The sequence below is a fragment of the Struthio camelus genome, chromosome 1 (genome assembly GCF_040807025.1).
Source record: "Struthio camelus isolate bStrCam1 chromosome 1, bStrCam1.hap1, whole genome shotgun sequence".
Classification (NCBI taxonomy): domain Eukaryota; kingdom Metazoa; phylum Chordata; class Aves; order Struthioniformes; family Struthionidae; genus Struthio; species Struthio camelus.
Window position 1 is genome coordinate 91,089,513 of NC_090942.1, and position 15,322 is coordinate 91,104,834.

Sequence of the window (15,322 nt, forward strand, 5' to 3'; positions counted from 1 at the left end):
GTACATTCTTATAAGGAAGTGTTTTCATTTCAGAAAAAAATTCCTTGCTTTACCTTTCCTTTACCCTTCTGTTTATTCCAATGCTAACATTAATAATGATGATTGGGGGTAGAGGGGAACGGATATGATGACAAAGATGATAAAATGGCCATATGGGGACATGGTTAAGTTAAACACAGGACTTCTGTCCATGTTCCTCTTGCTCGTTCCCTGCATATTTGCATGTTACATTCTTTAAGTACATTTCGCAGTTAAAGCTGGTAATTTTTTTTTTCTCTTGAAGATGCCTATACTATCTTATCAGTAATAGATACTAAGTAAATTTGAAAAACCAGGCTGTAAATTGATTGGGTGCTCTTAGTATTGTCACTGTGTATGTTGAAGCTTTTCTAAGCACAAATTTGATTTCTAAGAGGTAAATGTTCAGTTGGAATTTTACAGTTTTAGTGAAGTTATTGAAGGGAAAATGAGTGTTTTGTTTTTTTTTTTTGGTAATGCTCTCACAGAAACATTCTTTCTGGAATAAGTTAGTTAATGACAGATTGACAGTTGTCAACTGGCATACTAGCTTTATGTATACAGGGTCTGCACTAAGGAACTCAGGTTAGCCATCTTGCATTTATTTAAGTATCCTGCATTCTGGAAGAAATTCTTTAGGCTCAGAATGCTGCTGAAAGGGAGAAACCCATGTGAAATTTAGGAGAATCTTGATGGATTTGATATTTCCTGTTGAAAAAAGCTCTTAATTTCAAACGATCAACTCTAAGAATACTGTGCAAGATTTTTGGCTGCTGTTGAGTTCCCATGTCAACAATGTGGTTCTAAATGTTTGATTCTTGTAGAAGGCAGCACTTTTTTATACTTGTTGACTATTGAAATGAGGTATTGAAATGGATCTTTTCTACTCCCATATTTCAGTTTTTTCTTGCTGATAAACAATATCTAAGGTCCCAAGTAGCCTTAGAAAGAGTTACCATTAGTATAAAATTAAAGGGTGTCAGAGTTGGGTCAGATTTAACAGGGAAGTTTTTCCCTGGCTGATGCTCCTTCTCTAAGGAGGTAAAGATGGAAATGCTTTGGGATGGTTAACACTAAATTTTTCTTTGGTAATTTTAGGCACAGTGACTACAAAGTCGTGTCTCCTGCCTTACGAGCTGTTGGGAACATTGTAACAGGAGATGATATCCAGACCCAGGTATGGATTCACTGATGTTGTACTGCTGATTTTCATTCTCTTAATTGTGGTAACTTGCACACATGCACCTCCGCCTTTTCCTTTTGAAGCCTGAAAGTGAAGGGTTGATGACACTAGTTGCCTCAAAATGCGTAGTGGTTTTCAGAGTTTTCCTCTTCAGTCCTGAGCTGCTGCAGCCCTGTTTGGGATTTTTGCATAGCTGTGCAGTACCGTTCGAGCCTTTCTCTTTTGGTGTATTTAAAGTAAGTTTTCATTTTAGGCTGAATTTTATGTTGAATTATGTGACATGTTAGGGCCATTGAAGGTCTGTCACCTCTCATGCTGTTGACAGTCTATGATGAATACACCAAAAAGAGTATCTGGTCAGGTTTGGGTGGTGTATAACAGAGTCTGGGCATATGCTTGGAGAAGCATCAGTAAGAAGCAGTGGCTCCCTCTTGTTTGAAATAATTAAACTGGGAAGTAGGAACCTGATGCCTCATCTTCCCAGCAAGAGGTTGTCATCCTACTGCTTGGTGGGCTTGACAATGAAATTGGAGACAACGATGAATTAGCAGCAACAAGACGCTATTTGGATATTTTATCATTAGTGCTAGAGTTTTACATAATTTTGTGATTGTTATGTTTGTTTTGTAGCTGAGTTGCATAAACGTGCTTGTATTTTCTCACTGGTTTCTTTGTTTCACAAATTGGTCGTAAGAATGATTTGGAGGTACATTTAGTGATTTCATTAAGGATAAAACCACACAGACTCACTGAATCTTATGTATTGCAGGTCATTAAATATTGCATAAATCTTAAATTTCAATTCAACAAATTCTTTTGACTTTTTTGCTGCCCATAGTTTTTAAATAGGATTTTACCATCAGCATTCCTAAAATTCTAGAGAACTCTTTAAATAAGATTGCCTGTGGAACTATCGAGCTATGCTGTATGCTAAAGGGGGCAGGTAGGGGAAGGGGACAGAATACATGTAAAAAAAAACCCTTAGATCTGGAAGGGAGAAGGAAGGACCCAACTTTGACAACCAGTCTGAGCATATAAGCAAGATACAAGCCAAGTGCCTGAAAAGTTCTCAGTACTGCCTCAGAGCACAAACCATGCCTTTTCCTAATATCTCATTTCCAACTATTGAAGGCTGCCAGTGTTTAAAGATGGCCAAGAAGGTAAACAATATGTTTCAGGGGAAAAAAGAAATCTTTTCTCTTCCCAGTGCATATCTAATAAAAAAACCTGAACCATAATCTTTGAACTTTTTTAAGGTTGGAGCAAAAAATTTTTAGGAATAAGTGCAGAGCCGAGGAGAGGGAGAGAGAGAGAGAGAGAGAGATGAGCAAGGAGATTCAGTCCACAGATTCCAAAACTACCCTTTTTCTTCATAGACTCTTCACGGTTTTGACTCACTTGTAGGAATTTGCAGTTTTATTTAAAATTTGTTGTTTATTATTCAATAATCTTGAATCTTGTTATTCTATTTCAAAGAGATCAAAAAGCCCTTCGCTATCAAACATTATGGAATCAAGTATTCTTATCTGGTAACATACCTATTTTGGGGTGTATTTTCTTATATTTTGGGGGCATTTAAAATTTAATTTTGGAAATACAGGTTTTCCCACATCATTTCTGTTCTCTGCTGTTCTGTTCTGTCATTGGGTGCAACACTGGCAGCAATCTGCCCTCCGTGCCAGCCGATGTACGAAACGGAAGTAGTTAGAGCTTCCAGGTATACCAAAATATGAAGACAAGAATACAGGAAAATCTTCCCATCTTATTTTTGCATGATCATAATGGACCTAGTATCTTGTTCTGTTCAGGTGACGCCTAAAATACAGTGAAGGCAGGCATATGTTTCTTAGTTCTTGCACTGTGGGTTTTTATTGTTTTTGTGTTATTTATTGTTAAATTTCTATTTAGTTTTTAACTTTTTGGGGATCATCTATTGGGAAATACTTTAATTCTTGGCAACACTGTTCCTTATTCCAGGTGATTTACTATCCTAAATTTAGTCTAAGATGTGTTTTTCCTTTGCACACAGGTAATTCTGAATTGTTCAGCCCTGCAGAGTTTACTGCACTTGCTAAGCAGCCCAAAAGAATCTATCAAAAAGGAAGCATGCTGGACAATATCTAATATAACAGCTGGCAACAGAGCCCAGATCCAGGTAACCTTTTCAGATATGATCAGTAATCTTTGTCTTGCAGGCCAGAAGAAACACACATCAGGTGATACACTTTTTTTTTTTTTTTGTTTATGAAATGCACATTTGTGTGTTTACACAATCACACAGATATATACTTACTTTTAAGTGGAAATATGTTATAGGCCCTGTGCGTGCTCAGCGTGTTTCAATGGCCCAGTCATCCGTCAGATGCAAGTTAGACCTATTTAGGGTTGTAGGTATATGCAGATTATAAGGAGGGAGAAACAGTCATGCCAGAGAATGCCAAAATGAGGCTGATAAGTATGCAAGGTCCCCATCAAGACAGTTGAATTCAAGATTCTACATCTAAATTAAATTTAATTTTTCTAAGGATATATTTTTCAGTGCTCTTCTCTCTCACTGGATATAGGGACTATTTTTAGAGCTTGACAAAGAAGCATAAAAGTCTAATATGAGGCATCTATTCTTTGAGGAATATGAAATATTAGAACATGAGAAATATTCTTCTCACTCATTAGTAACCAGGCAGAAACAATGCATGCTCACTCAGAAAGTAAGCCAAGACTTTAATACATTGGCAAAGACGGCCAAGGAGTGCTCCTTTCTTCCATCTCATTTTCCTTGGAAGCCAGTCTGACATCTGCTAGCCTTTTTCTGATTATTTATCCTATACGGTCAGAATTAGCATGAAATGGTTAACCCCTTTTACCTAAGGGATGGGATTACTTCTCTTCTTGCAGATAACTTGCAGGAAATTGTAAAAAGGCTGCAATTTTTCCGAGGAAAATGTGTATTACCGTGCTTTGCAGGTGGTATTGCAGTCTTCAGTTATACCTTCTTCCTTATGAAGAACATCTAGCTGCTGAAGGGACAGCATGATGTCTTAGTACTTCTAATGAGCAAGTCTCTGTCTGCATCTCAGAAAGAATAGGAAATAAATTTAAGACTTTTGAGGAAGATAATTCAGTCTCTGATAAGCTTACTGGAATTGAGTATGAATGTCTTAACCTCAGAGATGCACATGTAAGAAAATGAATACACAGGAAAATGAATACACAAGAAAACAAAAACTTATGAAGATGGAAAACCCTGTAGGTCTTTCTCCTCTGATATAAGGATGGGATTAAGATGAAAGTGGAACTGAGGCCAAATAAACCTTCATTAGTACTCCTACGGTTACTTGCTCCATCATTCTCACTAAAGATTTTAGTCATACCAGCAGAGGTCATGTTTTTGTCAGAAACAGAAGGATATGATCGCTTAACGTTACCTGGGTGTACAGCTCTGAGAATTTTGGTTCTAACGTTATTGTGGAGTGTGTATTAGATCTCTGGATTAGCTGAATGTATGAGAAAAATTCCTATATAAAATCAGCAAGTGTATCCCTGTTTTAACCTGTGTCAGCAATTGTAATTGCTATACAGTCAGCAAGTGTAAGACAGCAGGTAGGTAGCCACAACCACTTGCAATAAGGTAAAAATACTTTTGCCTTTCCTTGTCTTGCAGTGAAAGAATCTTTTAGCTTCCTTATCCTTACAGTTACTGCCTTAGAAACTGCTGCTCTTCCAGGTTTCTATTTAGAAGGCTATTGCTGCTTTTCCTGGAAAGCCTAAGAGTATTTTCTGGGGAAGAGTCCACCCCAACCCATGTCTTAATTTTGTATTTCTCCAAGTCTATCTGAGAGGTGCTTTCGGAGGCACAGTCATGTAGGAATGTTGCAGCCTCAGGAGTGCTTGAGAAAATCAGAGGGATATTCATACAGATCATTCCATTAAGTGCTAAATATCTGAAGTGGCATAGAAAGTGAAATCATGATTAGAGCATCTTTTCAAAATGTCACTATCTCTGTTTTCATATTCTTGATCTACTGAAGATATAGTTGTGAGGAGTCCTAGGGATAATTTAGATTCTGGTACAGCTGGAAACTAATTCAATAGAATATTCCTTTGTGTGACTTCAGCTTAAGTATTCAATGTACCATGTCATCCTATTCATTGTAGCATGCCATCGTGTTCACAATATTCTTAAACCTTTAAAATTAAGGCTTTAAGTGGGTAGTCTAACTACGGCCTTGATAAGCCCCTGTCTTCTAAACTATTGTCCCATCTTTATTTGAAAACAAGAGAGTATAAAGTAGTCTTTCCTTTGTCAAATGTTAGCAAAACTTGCCTAGTCTTGCTAAATAAAATTTAGGCACACGTGAGCATGTGTTTATTTAGCAATTTTTAAAGGTTTCGGAGCGTCGTATCACCAGCTTTAGATCAGCTTCCTTTCTACTGAGTATGGATTTGAACTGCTCTATGACTTAGGAGGGAGGTGCAAGGCAGAGTGATGAGCTTTAATGCTGTGAGCCATTAATATCACACCTTAATCTGTAACAAGTGATCCTTTAGAAGCGCAAAAAGCCTTTTAGCTCTGTGTAGAAAAATAGTTGTGGTGGTTATCTGGGCAGACGCTCCCTTTCCCAGGGTTCGTGCATCAGGAAGAAAAGACAGTGTCAACCAAATCAACAAAATACATTTAGAGTTAGAAGAATCCAGCCTAAGTTAGCTGCCTTAGGATAGGTCACAGACAACGTTGGAAGCCTGTTGATGAATGTTTGTATTCAAGTCCAGGAAGGCAGTGTGAGAAGAAACTTCTCTAAAGTGAAAGCTGACAAAGTTCCTCATTCAAGAACCATTCAGGCCCAATTCAGAATAGCTGAGCTGCATTTGAACTCCAAGCCGTGCATATATTGTTATAGTGAAACGCTGACTATCCTAAGTGCATACCCAGTTCAATCTAAACTGACAGCTATAAAACTGAGATTAAAAAAAAAAAAAAAAAAAAAAGCACCTCTGATCCTGAGCGAGAGATAAATATCTTGGTGATTACGACATTTTGCAAATCATGTCCATCCTGAGGTTTAGACGTTTAGAACTATGGAGGGAGACCCGGTAGGAGAAAACTGAGAAGCGAAGGACATTCAAGGGATAGGAAATCTGGAGGGCACTGCTTCTTGGAAGTATAAATTGGCAATTACAGACATAATTGCAATGACTATTAGTCTCCAGTCACAGCCCGGAGATTTTGTTATGTGAAGTACAAGATGTAATGACTCTTCCTTTCGGTTCCAGAGCTGATAGGTCTGTTTTTCCCATAAAATTCCTTTTCTGAGGTGTTCCTTCAGACAACTCTTAGTCAATGTCAAAATCATTGTAAATGTTTGAGCTGAAAAACAGTTAAAAATCATTTTCTGAAGCTGGAAAATGTTGTTTAGCAGTGCTTCTTGAAGATAGTCATAAGCCAAAATGGAGAATAAAAGCTTGGTCTGTTTTCAGTAGCTATATGAGGACAAGGGATGGTTCCCATCTCTGAAGAATGTCTGACTTCAATTTGAGTTCATGGATGAACCCATTTCATCCATGAGTTATTTTTTTCTTAATGAATTTTCAGATAAATCCTTACACATTGTAATGAATTAAAATTGGTCCTTCTTACAGAAGGAATTTTAAAATACTAGATTCAGCTCAAAACTAAATCATTTTTCTCCCTTCCTTCCGTAGTCCCTTCAAGTTACTTGATAGTTCTTTCTAGAGGACGCAGACTGTAGCCAGATCCATTCCAGTCCCACTGTTAATCGGATTTTGACCATTCACAATCCTTAGTCAGGAATCAGACTAGAATATTTTTGGCCCGTGATAATTTTTTTCCTGGAAGTTAAATACCTGCATTGCATTGTAAACCACATTATTGCAAGCTACCAGTTGATTTAACTAGTGGGTTGTTGCTCCAGAACAGTCAGGTTGTTAGAAACCTTTGGAAACTTTTAATAGTGCTCAGGGTGTAATCTAGCGATCATTTCTGCATGCCAAGTTAAAAATGAAATATTTTGGTAAATCTAATAGGTATTTTACCTAAACTATATTAACAGACAGAACTATATTTAGTGTTGTTTAAGATTGCATTGGGTTATACGCTCTCCTCCCACCCACTCTAAAGTATAGAAATACAAAGTTAGAGGGAAGGACTTCTATATTCATTTCCACTTTCATATTGCCTGCAATGCTGTTTGGTAGCACACTCCAAAGGCTTTCACTGCCATTCCTAAAAGATAGGACAGCAGCCTAACACCATTAGAATTGCACTCAAGCACAATCAAATGAACTCTTTCAAGTGTTTAAGCAATATAAATTGACATATGTGAAATGTTTGAAAGTAAGTGCTGAAATTTCTTTGTAGCTAATATTAAAGCACGGGAGGTTATTGGGTTTTTTGCCCACCAAAGGTGGAAGTGAAAGCCTTTCAGAGTGTATTCTCAACAGTATCTAGGCAACAGAAAAGTGATGGAATACAGCAGTCTTTCCCCTCTTTATTTCTGTGCTTCTAAGGTTTGGGTTGGATGTGTATCTCCTGATGCAGTCATGATTGTCACTAAGTATAGTTTTTGTTTGTTAATTTCCTAGTTTGTATACAGCTTTGCTGTACTTCAGTGGATAGCTTCCCCAGTCAGGGAGAAGGGGAACTCCATCTTCCTGGGAATCAGAAGGAGAACTGCACAACTGAAGCTAAATCCTGACTGTCGACCCTTCTGAAGGGTATGAAAGGCTTTCACATGCCTCAGAAAATGTTCTCTGTCTAACTTTGCAACCTGTTGAAAGGTTATAAAAGGCAGTACACCAGATACAGTCTTCCACATCTGACAGTGAAGACATCACCGGAGTTTTCTGCTGTTGATAGGTTAAGAAATTTATTGCTTATTTTCTGATACACCTTAAATTCTCACAAGCACATCTGGAAACCTGAGTACCGCTAGGCACAGCAGCAACAGGGTCTGTGCCATATTTTTCCTTCTTTAGAATTTTTTTGTCCTTGCTGAAATATGACATGGGCAAATGTAACAAATGCTACATTGCCTATTACTGGAACGTCTAGAACGAAATGCATTTTTACAGATTGAAGTAAAGACACAAGCTATGAATTGTCAGATCCTCTTCTCTGAACACGCCACGGCAAGATTAGGGAAATGGAAAAGGAGTGACACAGTGCACGCACTGAGCTGTGGTATACATGAGCAAGCTGTGTAACAAATTATTGACATATAAAATGTATTTGGTTCATGCCATAGTTTGCACCAGTGGTCTAAAGTCTACATGTGTTGTTTGTGGCAGCAGAACTTTAAAATAAAAAAAAAAAAAAAACAACCTCAATTAAGAGCCAAATACAGCATTGCTGACAATGTTGCATTTGCTTTGTCTGTGGACCAGCAGAAGTCAAAATGAATGATTTTCAGGTTTAAGTAAATGTTTAAATACAAAATCTGTTTTCAGGTTTCCACAGCTGATGAATCCCACACATCATACAGCACTGAGGACAGCAGAGCTTTAATTCTTTTATCCTATATTTAAACCTCACCAGTCAAAGCAGCTTATATTGCTCTCTCTTTTGTAGGACAAACTCTGAAGGTTGGAGACTCCTCAGCAGGGTGCTGTTCGTTATAGTGCAGTTTCTTCCTGACAGCAGTAGCAACCTTGTCTAAACTAGCTAATAGTTTACTTTAAACGGGGGTTAGGGTTTTTGGACTCGGTTGTCTATGTCCATGACATAAGTCCATTAGAACTGAGAGTTGAAGTGCTTTCTGATTCTCAGAGATGGCTGTGGATTTGTAGCAGAACTTGCATGCTATCGTATATGGTAAGTTTGACTTACAAGTATTTGCCAAGCTATTTTACAAGTTGTAAATCAAATCAAGTAAACCAAGTAACTGGATCACAAGTTAGTGAGAATCCCTATGAACTGAAATTTCAGGCCTGAAGGAGAGGAATATATTAGTAGGGCAGGAAGTAGAGCAGGGAGGCACAACGATGCTGTAAAACTTCAGTTGTTTTCACATATATATGATGAATTTTATGTAGACACATGATGCTGAGACTTAATTTTTGCAGGTACAGTCACTGTAAGTGACTTGGTGGGAACACTAGTCAAGGAACCTGAAGGAGGAGCAGCAAATTCACTTTGTATGGGATAGCACATAATACTGATTTAAGATGTCATTACAAGGCCACTCAATCATCTTTGAAAGGTCTTGGCAATCAGGAGAGGTGCCTGAGGACTGGAGGAAAGCAAATGTAACTTCCCTTCTCCAAAAGAGCACAAAGGAGGACCTAGGGAACTTAGAGGCCAGGCAGCCTCACCTTGATCCCTAGGAAGGTGACGGAGCAGCTCATCCTGGACACCGTTTCTAAGCATATGAAGGAGAAGGTAATCAGGAGTAGTCAGCATGGATTCCCAAAGGGGAAATCATTCTTAACCAATGTGATAGCCTTCTATGATGGAGTGACTGGCAGAGTAGAAAAGGAGATCAGTGGGTGTTGTTTACCTTAACTTCAGGAAGGCTTTTGACACCATCTCCCATAACATCCTCGTAGACAAGCTCAGGAAGTGCAGGCTAGATGAGTGGAACTGGCTAAATGGCAGAGCTCAGAGGGTTGGGATCAGTGGCACAGAGTCTAGTTGGAGGCCTGTCGCTAGGACCCCCAGGAGTCAATACTGGGTCCAGTATTGTTCAACTTATTCATTAGTGACCTGGATGAAGGGGCAAGAGTATTTGCTCAGCAAGCTTGCTGATGATACAAAACTGAGAGGAATAGCTGAGACACCAGAGGGTTGTGCTGCCATTCAGAGGGATCTCAACAGGCTGGAGAGATGGGCAGAGAGGAACCTCATGAATTTCAACAAAGGCAAGTGCAGGGTCCTGCACCTGGGGAGGAATAACCCCATGCAGCAGTACCAGTTGGGGGTTGACCTGCTGGAGAGCCACTCTGCAGAAAAGGATCTGGGAGTCCTGGAGGACAAGTCGACCATGAGCCAACAATGCTCTTGTGGCCAAGAAGGCCAATGGTATCCTGGGGTGCATTAGGAAGAGCATTACCAGCAAGTCAAGGGAGGTGATCTTTCCCCTCTCCTCAGCCCTAGTGAGGCCACATCTGGAGTACTGTGTCCAGTTCTGGGCTCCCCAGTACAAGAGACATATGGAGCTCCTGGAGCGAGTCCAGCAAAGGGCTACTAAGATGATGAAGGGACGGGAGCATGCCGTATGAGGAAAGGCTGAGAGAGCTGGGCCTTTTCAGCCTGGAGAAGAGAAGGCTGAGGGGAGGATCTTATTTAAATGCATTTAAATATCTGAAGGGAGGGTATCAAGAGGATGGGGCCAGAATATTTTCAGTGGTGCCCAGTGACAGCCAAGAGGCAACAGGCACAAACTGAAATGCAGGAAGTTCTGTGTGAACATGAGGAAAAACTTCTTGACTGTGAGGGTGACAGAGCCCTGGATCAGGTTGCCCAGAGAGGCTGTAGAGTCTCCATTCTTGGAGATGTTCAGAAGCTGTCTGGACAGGGTCCTGGGCAACACTGACCCTGCTTGAGCAGGGAGGTTGGACTAGATGATTTCCAGGGGTCACTTCCAACCTCAACCATTCTGTGATACTGAAGAGCTGTTCCCTAATATTGACTGTGATGTATTTACATTTAATGTCATGGCAAATGTAATACATTTCAGAATATTCACTTTTATGTAGCTCCATTTTTAAAATCAAATGCTATAAAGTGAAGAAGCTTGATTAAAAAGAAAGAAAAAGGATAGAATGTTTCCAAGAGGTAGACAACCTTCTTGCAGAGTCAAAGCAAATGAATATTACCTGTTTAAAAAAAAAAAAAAAGACACTTTAAGAGTCCACAAAAAAGCTTTCATGACTAAGCAATAAGGCTAAGTAAAATAGCCTTAAAAAAATTGAAGTTATGTCCAAATAAGAAAAAACAGGTAACCACAGAATGTGGCAAACTGAGCATAAAAATATAAGATGAATTTAGAGATTTTTGTGAAATAACTGATGGAAAATACAGAAATCTTTTCTCAAACACATTTTAAGACTTTGGAACCTTTCTGAAGCATCTGATGCTCATCCTGGAAAAAGAGGATTCAAACAAGATGATAGAAACATTACATGTATTTGTTGTGCTGGTTGGTGCTCACAGAGTAGGAAACTGTGGAACTTCCATTCCACTACTCTTCTTTACAAAAGATGAGTAGGAGGATTTACCTTGACTTGAAGTGTCAGTCAGAAGAAATTTTAGAACAAATAAACAGAACAGTAACAAACTTGGATGGCGTTCATCCAAAATTTCTAAAGGCACTTACATACAGAATAGCTGAACTGTGATATGCAGCCCCTATTTTTATATCGGAGAATAGAAGGTGACAGTTGTGATGCTAACTTTTACAAAGGATTTCACGGATGCAGAAAATAGTTAAGTCTGATGTGGTAAAATCTGATAAGAAAGAAGAAAGTTAGTAGAGAGAGATTAATAGACAAGTTATGAAAGTCTGCACAGCTTTTCTAGAGGGAGATCATACTTCACAGATCATCTTGAGTACTTTGAAGGGCATTGAGCATCTGAGTAAAGGAAATCCCATTGATACAGGCTATGTGGATTTCCAGGAAGTTTTCAGCAAAGCCTCTGATGAAGGCTCAGAAAAGAAGTGTGTTATAGTGGAACAGAAGAGGTCCCTCTTGCAAATAAAGGATGAAAAGATCAGTGGGAATAAATCATATAGTGGAAATAAATGGTCAAATGATCAGTTTTCCAATGGTGGGGAGAACCACACTGGAGTCCTTCAGGTAATTGTGCTAGAATCCCTGCTGTTCATCATTTTCATAAATAATCTAGGGGGGAAAAAAGGGGTGAATATTTGGGGGGGACAAAGTTTGCTGATTTTAAGCCGTTCAGGGTTGTAAAAATGAGAGCCAGATTTGCTGAAGGACTACGTGAGATTCCAAGCATTATAAATCAGTTCAGACAAATATGAAAGGATGCAGTTTGGGGAGAAATTTCAGTGTTAACTTCACGTATTAAAGGATGTGCTGTGGGTTAGCTATTATGCAGAAAAGAGATTTAGGGATTACAGGTATTTTGAATATGTCGTCTCAGTGCCTCCTAGCAGCCTAAAAACAACTTAAATATTAGAAATCATCAGAGTTGTAATGAAAGACAACAAGGAAATCCCCATTCTGATTCTAGTATAAATCTCTGGTGTATGCAGACCCGTTTTAAGAGGATATAGTAGGAGTGGGTGGTAAGGAGAACCGCAAAATATGGACTAGAATCGTGAGTGGCATTGGAGAAGGGGAAAAGGACATAACTATACTTTGCTTTCAAGCAAGATCATCAAATGAAGAGGTATCAGAGAAATGAACAGGTGCCATGTTTAGAACAAACAGATGTCTTGTCATATGAAGTACAGTAAAACCGAACGCTCAAAGAGGGGGAAAAAAGGTTGAGCTGAAGAGAGACATGAAGAGAGTTCATGCTCTTTCCTGTGCATCTGCTGTTGGTCACTGCTGTAAGCAGGATGTGAGTATGTTTTGTTCTTACAAGGAAACGCAACAGTAATTTAGATTGAAAAAGCCACGTAAAACTGCTACAAATTGTGTGGTTTTAGAAATGTTTCTTCAAATTTTTGTTACCTCATTGGTCTGCTGTTATCAGACACCATTAAAAATTTGAGTCACGTTCAGAGGGCGTTGATAAGTAAAAGTATTGCCATATATCAGCTGCTCAGAAAGAATGCTTAGACATCCCTTAGACATAAAACAACTTTACATTTATTTTTGTCATTTCCATTTTACTTCTATAACGTTTTTAAAGCTGTTGAACTGAAATCCCTGTACTGAGATGTTTCCATTTTGTGTGAAAACTGTGCTGATTTTGAGCATTTTTTGTATGTACTACGTTTACTTTAGTCTTCTACACACTTCCACAAGTCAGATGCACAATGTGGTGATACCGACAAAGTAAGCTCATTCGCATGAGCACTTTCTAAATCCTCAGAAGTTCAAAGCCCCTCATCCTACCACAGTCTTTTAGGGTTTCACTGTGCCTGAGGTTTGCTTCTCTTTAAAAAAACAAAACAAAAACATACTCTAGTTTAATAACTTACTACTTTATCCCTTAGAAAAAAGTTAACTGTGAGGGAAAGTGTGGCCTGTAGCTACGGTAACAGTTGCTCCCATTTGAATTATAGAGTTAGAAGTCGTTCTGCGTTCTAGTTTGCTTTCAAGAATAACTGCTGTAAGGCTGTCTGACGTGATGTTTAAAATTAAACAGATGGTGCTAGCACTTTCTCTGTATTAACGCTTTATTGCTTCTACCCTAATGAAGCTTAACTGGACTTTTGAAATGTAGTGAATCGTATTTAAGGTCAACGCAAACTATTTTGTGATCCGGATAGTGTTTATGCTATAAATCTAAGCTCTGTGAATTTCAGCTGTTACCAGATTGTCAGTTTAAAAACGTTGCTGTACTTCAGAGGGACAGTTAAGTACCTGTAACTGGGACTCGTGCTACAGTGAGGTGGCGGCAACGCTTACCTGCATGTCCAGCATTAAGGAACACTGTAGTGACTGATAACCTTGAGCCTTGGGTGAAGCACTTATGAGAGGCTGTAAGTCATCCTGGTGTTTTAACCTGTTCTACTTGGGTAAAGATAGCTGACTTCACTGCAGAGCAGAAAGTGAGCAAGGTGCCTGTTAACCTTTTATATAGTAGCTCAGAAGTTAGAGTACCCACGTAAGAGATGGGAGACCTGGGTTCAGTTCCCTCTGAAAGGGTTCAAATGCATATTTCTCCACTCTCAGAAGAGTGCTTTTGCCCATCAGAGTTTGCTTTGAAGCAAAGAATTCAAAATTGATTGAAGCAGAAGAAAAATAAATTAGATCTTTTGTGATTCTCCCATTTGCTGCCCTCCTGTTGCTAATTCCCTTTGTTCTGGAGCTCTGCCACTATTTTACAGGTTTAACTTGAAATGATTCTAAGTAACTTTTTTTCTTCAGGCGTTAAGAAAGGCTGAAAGTACCCAACTGCTTGTCAGCTAAAATGTGCTCACTTAGGTGCATGCTATCATGTAGCATAGTTTGACTTTGGTACTTATGAAAAATGTTGGTCTTAATAAGACATTTTCTAAGGAAAGAAATCTCTTGTAAAAGTGTTTTTTTTTTCTTTTGTGGGGAAGGATTTAAGAAGAAATAAAGAGATCTTAAATTTACTTTTTTTTTTTGCTAGAACAGTAAAATACTAATGCTCTGACATATCCTATCATCTGCACATTGTTTGAATCTCTAGCTCTCTCTGTAGAGAATATTTCAGAACGTGTGCTGTGTTTTTATATTCATAAAAAATGAAGCATTTTTTTCTAGTATAATGTAATTCAGGAGAAAAAATGAATCCTGTGTTCTGAAAAACAATATATTTTTAATCTAGCTGGCTCCTATTTACAACCTACTATTTACAGTATTCACATTCAGAAATTTCAGTTCAGGACTTTTTGCTAAACATTCTTTACAAGATATGAGTCTAATATAACATGGGATGATGGAGGTGTAATTGAAAGGACAAAGCTGCAAATCAGGATTTCTGTAACTATCATTGATTCATATTTTATAATCTGAAATTTCAAAATGTTCAGCAAAGACAAAAGACATCCTGAAATGTTTTTGCACTGATTTTGTGGTCTCTGATACTTTCCTTCAAAACATGCTACCATACACTCCAGAAAAGATGCGTTGGTGTTATGGTCAGCATAACCATAAGATGTGTTCCCTGAAAGAGCAATGAAACCATAATGTGTGTGTGTGTGTGTGGTTTTTTTCATTCCACCATTACTGTTCGTTTAAACTACTGCCCTTTGGGGAAGTGGAGTTTGATGGCAGGACCATAAAAGCTATAGTTTCCAGTGCCTTAAGCACTGTAGAGAATGAAAAAGAACTCATGTAGAATCTTCTCACTCTCAGTGGACTTTTTTTTTCTTCAGTCTAACATAATATGAAACATTTTAATGTTAAAAGCCATTAAAATGTAAGAAAATGTTTTTCTTAACCAATTCCAGTTCTGTTCAGATTGTGTTTTATGATAAGTGTCAAGATGATACAGTT

General features: G+C 38.5%; 1 protein-coding gene across 2 annotated transcripts in view; it reads left to right on the forward strand.

Moving 5' to 3' along the window:
- KPNA1 (karyopherin subunit alpha 1) overlaps window positions 1–15,322 on the forward strand; it is a 54,103-nt gene that overhangs the window by 33,074 nt on the left and 5,707 nt on the right. For both annotated transcript variants that reach the window (XM_068931067.1, XM_068931068.1), the window contains exons 10-11: window positions 1,117–1,195; window positions 3,231–3,356. In XM_068931067.1, coding sequence (XP_068787168.1) covers window positions 1,117–1,195; window positions 3,231–3,356 — 205 coding nt within the window. The remainder of the gene's footprint in view (window positions 1–1,116; window positions 1,196–3,230; window positions 3,357–15,322) is intronic.